Below are 7,813 nucleotides of genomic sequence, written 5' to 3'. Positions count from 1 at the left end.
TTACAAAGTTGGTTCTCAATGGAGCACATTTATGGACCCTTAGAATCCATAATGAAAATTTGAATTAACAAGATTATGTTAGGATTTTCTATGTAGGAATAGGTCCAAGACCTTTGGGGTTTATATTAGAAGTCTCAAGGGAATCCGTAATTGTTATCATCAATCATATTAACCTAATTGAGATACTTGTGGATGTGGATCATTAGTCAACTGTGTTTTTAGGAATTTTTTAAGAGCTAAGGCACGTACAATCCTATCAACTAGAGTTGCACGAAACTTTGAGGGATCCTTGAAAGGGATGTCTGTAAACCCCAAATGTTGTCACAACTTCTTTCTACTCATGATAGTTATTACTTACGGTACTGTAAGAATCACCCTTATTGGGGGGGGGGGGGAAATGTTGTTTTGCTGTTGAAAAACAGAGATAGATTCTACTAAAAGGTTTAGTGTCTTACTTTCAAGTCTTCTTCTGTTGAGACCAAACACTTGAAGAATTTCTATGAAAATGGTTCATCATTGTTGGATCTAGAGTATGATAACCAGACATAATACGAGAAGAGATGAAAAAGCTTATGTCAACCTAGTAAACTTATTACTTTAATTAAGCTTTGTTTCGTATATTTCATGATGAACTTTGGTATTGGTGATTATTGCTTCAAATAAACGTTGTTAAACTTGTATAACATAATGCAAAAAATTGAATGCAAGTTTTAGCCTAGATAACTTTAACGGTCCACAAAATTTGTATATAAAGACTAGGAAGAGAAAACATCAAATAATTTTTATGAAGCCTTGCTCTTTTTATTTCGCTTTTTCCTTCATCTCTTCCATTGATTTTGGTGATGTATCTTTGCCATGACTTCTTTACAAAAAAACTCCACATACTTAACACAAATAGTACTAGGCCTTACAATGACACGCTAATTTCCCAGCTAGGACACACAAGCTATCAAGTACTGCTGACACAACGAACCTCTCCTATTACAGCTTGAAACCAACCTGAAATTTAAGTTCTCTTAGAACAGATGTCCTCGCGATGCTGGGACAATCGGTCCAACAATCGACTAACAATAACAACGGTAACTAAAAAGCATAAGTAAACAAGACACAAGAATTGTTAACCCAGTTCGGTGAAACTTCACCTACGTCAGGAGGGTTTGCACCCAAAGAAAGGAAATCCACTATCTCAAGATTCAGGAACTACAGACTCTCATGAGGACCACAGTTCATAGTTCACTTCCTAATCTACCCAGTGTATTTCTACTTAGTATCTCAACCTAAGTATGAGATCCCCTCTCACTTTCTCTCAATCACTGCCACAGTGATTGGTAAAAAACAATCAACAATCAGAGTTTGAACACTCAAACAAACACAGAACACAACCTTGCTTTATACTCCCTCCGGTCCTTTTTATAAGAAACACTTTGGAGATTTTTCTTGGTCCTTTTTATAAGAAACACTCTTATAAAATTAAGTCAAATGATCAATACCAATGCAAAGGGACTTATTCCCAATACAAAAATATGGAGGGAAATTGCAAGCACTCAATATGTATGATCAACATTTATGGTAATTTTGTTCTTGTAAAAAGGAAAAAAACATCATTGGAATTAAGCATAGTAGTTAATTTTATAAAAAATATTAGTTTCCTTGGTTTGTGTGATTTTGTCCAAGTTTTTCTTATAAAAAGGACCGGAGGGAGTAGAATCAGGGAGCAAGGTTTGTTCACAACTAACAAGGACAAAGAACAATGAACAATCCTAAAACATTTGATCTCTCTCAATTAGCTTCGGTGGTCTTCATCCTTTTATACTCTTCAGCAGCGGCAGCATAGGCACTAAGGTTAGCTTGGGCTGAAGTAACAGATTGCAACAACAATCAAATCAAAACTGAATCTCCAAAGATCTTGTTGCGTTTCACGCAAGTAAAGATAGAAACAAATCTTCTATCAAAGATTGTTTCAACAAATAACAACCCACAATTAAAACCCTTCTGGAACAACTACTTGAATCCCATGTAACTACAAACGAAATCTACATAAGATCTTCAAGGGCTCACAATCACGTTCCCAACAAATGACTGTTGTCCTAGCATTACAAAGTCAGATGCCACGACATCTGCTTCGACAACCAGTTGTTTTTGTCAAAATGTAAGACAAAAAAGTAACAACACAACCACTTCCCTATGCACTTGCAAGACTCATGATAGTTATTACTTAAGGTATTGTAAGAATCACCCTTATTGGGGGGCAATGTTGTTTTGCTGTTGAGAAACAGAGAAAGATTCTACTAAAATGTTTAGCGTCTCACTTTCAAGTCTTCTTCTGTTGAGACCAGACACTTGAAGAATTTCCATGAAAAAGGTTCATCATTGTTGGATCTAGAGTATTATAACCAAACATAATATGAGAAGAGATAGAAAAAGCTTATGTCAACCAAGTAAACTTATTACTTTAATAAAGCTTTGTTTCGTATATTTCTTGATGAACTTTGGTATTGGTGATTATTGCTTCAAATAAACGTTGTTAAACTTGTATAACATAAAACAAACAATTGAATGCAAGTTTTAGCCTTAATAACTTTAATAGTCCACAAAATTTGTATACAAAGATTAGGAAGATAAAACATCAAATAATTTTTATGAATCCTTGCTCTTTTTATTTCGCTTTTTCCTTCATCCCTTCCGTTGACTTTGGTGAAGTATCTCTGCTATGACTTCCTTAAAAAAAACTCCACATACTTAACACAAATAGTACTAGACTTTACAATGACACGCTAATTTCCCAGCTAAGACACCCAAGCTATCAAGTACTGTTGACATAATGAACCTCTCCTATCACAGCTAGAAACGAACCACTTCCCTATGCACTTGCAAGCTAAACCACATCCCCCTCTAAATTTTCTAACCTTGAACTAGCTTTCCTAAGATAGAACCATTACGCTACCAACATACCCCAATAACATAAAAGAGAATGTTGCTAAGTTGAGTTAGGATAAACTTGTAAAAGGTCTTCCGAAGATCTCTTATGGCACAAGTGCAATATGTGAATCATGGTAGAAAGGAAACAAGTTACAAATCTTTTGAGTCTAAAACTTGGTATCAACTCCTATTTCTATAGAGGTGCTCAAAAGTCATCCATGATCACTAAACCATAATCTTTTCGAGATTTTCACATGTACTTTTCCTAAGTTGAGTCGGGATAGTATTGTAAATTTTTGTTCTTATTGTAAGTAATTCAATCTTTGTAAATGCAATATTGTAATTTTACTCATACATACGGAGCGGGAATCCTAGGGGCTCGCCAAATTCTTATTGGGGGGTTTTCTTCCCCGTCAACATCCCCACAGAAAAAAAAATCCTAAGTTGGGGTCCCAAATGGGACAATCCCACGAAAATTCTCACAAAATTGTCATCCCTACTCCCAATGAAGATGATTATATTGTAACCAATTATATTTTGTCTTCATAATTCATTAAATTATGAAGCAATTACAACTAAATTTCATTTATTCAAATTAATTATCTTTTATTTTTTATTTCATATAGGTTATTTTTTATAATTTATTTCATCTAGTTTGATTCTCATGTAATTTTGTATTTTACTTTTCTCCCTTATATTTTGTTAAAAATCTTATAATATCCTAGTGCTCCATTACATGAAGGTTTGAGTGCAGCCGTGCAGGGTGGTGAGGGTTTGAGATGGCGGAGAAAACCAGCAAAGGTTCTGTGAGTTTAGAAGGAGAGAAGGTGCTATTGGTTCCATACATGGAGGCACATGTCCCCAAATATCATTCTTGGATGCAAGACCCTTCTCTTCTTCAAGCCACTGGTTCTGAGCCTCTTACCCTTGATCAGGAGTACCAGATGCAACTCTCCTGGTCACGTGATCCTAACAGTTCTCTCTCCCACTCTTTCTCTCTAAATTTCTGTGTCAAAGATTGAATCTTTTCAGCATTTTCATTTGTGGGTGTTATTTTTTTTTTTTTTTTTTTTGCAGAGGAGACGTTTATTATTCTGGACAAGGATTTGGTTGTTGGAGATCTCTCACATGGGCAACCCCATGTTGAAGGTCAGTGCCATTTTCTACCTTGTTTGGTTGATATAAGTAATTAGATTTTGTTGACAAGATTTTGCTTTTAGTACATTAATCAGATGTAGATAAGAGAATTGCTCAGGTTTAACTGCTTATGGTCTTATGTACTATGTTTAATTTTGTATAAACGGCTGTTCAGTTGATTTTGTTAAAATATGATTGAAGTGAAACTTGGTTTCGTGGAGTTCAATTTTATTTTATTATGTTTTTTTACTCATTATTGTGTGTATGATTAATGGCTTTTAACATATTTTTGGAAATTCTACTTGCACGGACTGTATTATCTTCAGTACTCAAACCATGATGTTTCCCATTCGATATTATTGAATGTGGTATGTATTTGGGAGAGTTCGATATTTTTATTTTTTTCTGTTAATTCAACTTGTACTGGTCCTTTTCTACCCTTTATGGTTTATTAATGATGGGAAGCTATTTATGAAGGTAGGCATGTGGGCTATTTTCTAGTCTCCAAATAATTTGTTATGGTCGGACACTTAATATATGCTATTTGCAGCCATGGTTGGTGATGTAAATGTATTCATGAATGACCTGGACAATCCTCATATGGCAGAGGTTGAAATAATGATAGCTGAACAAAAGAGGTACTCACTTTGACTTTCATGTTTTTAACTAGTTGCTGATTACTATTTTCATAGTTAGAGGGGGAGAAAGTGAATCTGAAACTGAATGATTTCATTATGTCTATTGAAGTTTGTAGTACAACATATATAGGCTGAGTGAGTACAACTGTTCTTTTAAGTTTTAACTACCAGCTGACTGCTCAACTATCTATCTGACAGTCTGAAAATTAACTCTAACTAACCCATAGGGTATGATAAAATACATGTCGTATATTGGCCAATCTGTTTGACTGCAAATGTAGAGTTAGTGGAACTAATGCTTTCTATTGGAGGTAGTGGAACTCCTGCCAGGGTAGAATTTTTTTGCAGTGCATTAAGTTCCTCTAGCATAGCAGAAAAACATTTGGATCAGCTAATGCTTGCTTCAAAGGGGTGGGCTCCACATGGGTTAATTACAGGGATGCTTGATGTAGCATCCTTGCAGCATGCCCAACCGCTACCACATGTGCTGTCAGAAGAGAAGGTTGTGCAAGTTAAACCTGAACAGGTCCTTGGTTATAGGCACAACTCAGCAGTGGAATTGGATGTTTTGGTTCAATGGAGAAATCTACCAGTTTGTGAGAATAGCTTGAAATCTGCTGTTCAGCTTCAAGAGACCTTTCTTACTTTCCACCTTGAGGACAAGGTGAATCTTCTAGAAGGGGGGTGGGTATCAATAGGCCGAAACCAATCATCTCTAAGGCCTGTCAGAGGAGCAGTAGGAGAGTCACAGAGGATAATGACCCTCAAGTTAGTAAGAGAGAGTGTCAGCAGCTGTTCTATGTTCTAACTGTTTTAGGAGTAAGTGATTAGTTAGCTTGCTAAGATTAAATAGCTGTGGCGAAAAAGGTGAGGGTATCACTTGTACTGGTGGGAATTGTGAAGTACTGAGTCTCTCGGATACTCAGTGCCGTCTTTTATTCTTGGTACTGAATTTCCTTTGATTAATAAAACTACATTCTTTTCTATAACTTTTATGACACGTCATCCAACAATTTAAACTTTTGAGGAAGTTAGTTGATGACAAATTGAATTTTCTTTGGGAGTGGGAGCCTTTTCTTAAGCATAGGGAGGGGGAGAGGGAGGGTTAGGAAGAGAAGGGAGAGATGCAACACGCTCAGAACCCTAGCCTTTCGAGGGTAGGAAGAGAGGATGACGAAGAAAGGGCCGAATAAGGCAGAAGGGGAAAATATCTTTATTCTATCCCATTGATTTCTAATCCAGCCCCCTCCACCAGATTAATTTTTAACTAGTAAGCAAGGTAGCATAAGCTGCTAGGAAAGACATATCCTGTCGTATTGGCTCACCAAATTATGGATTAAAACAGGATAGGCTAATCCATCTGTATTCTTTTTCGTTGTCACCAAGTGAGCCGCTATAGTATTTGGAGATTTCCCAATAGCTCTGCTTCTATGTATGTGCTATCTTCCTATTATCGATACCCAAACAAAAGTCAGAGGTAGTAAAATGTGAAAACATAGATGAAAATTACTTGAATTTAGGCCTTTTTTAATCAGGAAGATTACATCATTTAGATTACTGATATCTCTGTTCATGTGACCCTTTTGCTCTGTTTGTAAATTTACATCTCTAAAGCTTCCAAAATCCAGAACAAATGCTTGAAATTCATACTTGTTCTCAATTGCTGTAAGCATTTGATAGGGACTGAATTTACAATAAAATGGTATGAGAAAACTCAGAAAAACAGTCTCTGAGTACATAGGTAATAGGAAGAAAATTACTACACTGATATAAAGGAAGAGAAATGAATTAAAACTCCTCTGCCCAGTGGTCACAGCCACACCTGAACCATATTACATATAATGTGAAATTAAGTGCATCCATTGCAATTTTAAATGACAGTTCTATTCAATCATTTTCCCTGTTATGAACTGTGTATATTAATTAAACAGTGTAGACCATGATTCATGAGCAAACTTATCGAAAGATTACGTTGTTTGTTAGTTCTATAAGTCTATCATCTTTGCTTTAACTTTTATTTCACATGGTTATACAAGTGCTAGAAACAAAAGCCTTTCCTGGTTCTGCAATATGCATCTAACATCCTCTGGATTTGGATTGATTTGGTCCTTAACAAGAGTTAAATCTCCTCATTCTCACTTTTTATCACTTCTTTCTTTGCTAGCATAGCCGTGGAAAAGGACTAGGAAAGGAGTCTGTTCTGATGATGATGGCCTTTGCTGTTGAGAAGTTGGGAATCAATACCTTTCAAGTTAAAATTGGAGAATCAAATGTTGCATCCATTAACCTATTCAGAAAATTGGTTTGTGAATCCCATTACTACTTCTCTATCTTTCCCTTCATATTAAAGCCATGACATGTGTTACCATCACATCACATATTTAACTTAATCTGAATTGTTGTCTCTCAACATTTTGCTTTTTAGCTTCAAATGGTTATTAAATTCTCCAAGATTGACTTAGCTCATGGATTTGGTGTAGGGATTTGTGCAAACTTCACATAGTAACATCTTCAAAGAGGTGAGCATAGTTAATTTCAGTGCGCCCTAACTAGTTGCTGAAGTTACATTTTCTTTGTTCTTATTCCATAGGACGTATAGGCAAGTTATTATTGTAAATTGAGCTAAGGAATATCATAAATGTTTTAATATATGATTGAAATGTTTATCTCATGTATGTCCATAGCTGTAAAGTTGAAAGATCTATCTTCTAAGTTAGTTTCATCCAAAGGGCTTGAAAACATTTCATATTTATGGTACAGTTGGTACTTATCATGGTTTTGAGCCAGTAATGGGCTGTCTGATTTCTAATGCCTTGTTCCTAATTATTTTGACAGGTCACTTTGGAATTGCAAATTACACGGACCAAGAATGAGGAGATGCTTGGTTTGATGGGTATTATGATCAAACATACATAAAACTGTTAATTATTGGTGATCTCGTCGTTAATGCATGTGATATAGTGAAAATCCTTAGTAAGTATTGAGTCGAGACTAGCTCTTGTGTTTTTGAAAGTGAGCAATACAAATTATGTGTGCTTTTCTTTATTCATTTATCTCTTTATTTGTTATTTACTTGATGTTTTCTATAGATTAGATTGTGCTTTCTTGAACAAAAGATT

General features: G+C 35.5%; 1 protein-coding gene across 2 annotated transcripts; it reads left to right on the top strand.

The window, feature by feature from the left end:
• The first annotated feature begins 3,643 nt into the window (after positions 1 to 3,643).
• On the top strand, positions 3,644 to 7,739 carry LOC130722664 (GCN5-related N-acetyltransferase 9). Of its 2 annotated transcripts, none has more exons than XM_057573472.1 (6): positions 3,644 to 3,894; positions 3,997 to 4,068; positions 4,607 to 4,694; positions 6,864 to 6,996; positions 7,175 to 7,213; positions 7,530 to 7,739. In XM_057573472.1, exons 1-6 carry the CDS (start codon positions 3,699 to 3,701, stop codon positions 7,608 to 7,610), a joined length of 609 nt encoding a protein of 202 aa, XP_057429455.1. In that variant the 5' UTR covers positions 3,644 to 3,698; the 3' UTR covers positions 7,611 to 7,739. The 2 variants fall into 2 exon arrangements, with proteins under 2 accessions (XP_057429455.1, XP_057429456.1); XM_057573473.1 differs by having other exon boundaries at positions 7,120 to 7,213.
• Positions 7,740 to 7,813: the final 74 nt, after the last annotated feature.

The sequence above is a fragment of the Lotus japonicus genome, chromosome 6 (genome assembly GCF_012489685.1).
Source record: "Lotus japonicus ecotype B-129 chromosome 6, LjGifu_v1.2".
Taxonomy (NCBI): Eukaryota; Viridiplantae; Streptophyta; class Magnoliopsida; order Fabales; family Fabaceae; genus Lotus; species Lotus japonicus.
Note: the sequence above shows the minus strand (reverse complement) of the source record. Positions and strands in the feature narration are given on the sequence as shown.

What these genes read in the sequence shown, in the direction of transcription:
- LOC130722664 (XM_057573472.1), top strand. Translation starts at nt 3,699, where the DNA reads ATGGCGGAGAAAACCAGCAAAGGTTCTGTGAGTTTAGAAGGAGAGAAG. An exon ending in TGGGCAACCCCATGTTGAAG is followed by an intron (nt 4,069 to 4,606) that starts GTCAGTGCCATT and finishes TGCTATTTGCAG; the next exon opens with CCATGGTTGGTGATGTAAAT. An exon ending in ATAGTAACATCTTCAAAGAG is followed by an intron (nt 7,214 to 7,529) that starts GTGAGCATAGTT and finishes TTATTTTGACAG; the next exon opens with GTCACTTTGGAATTGCAAAT.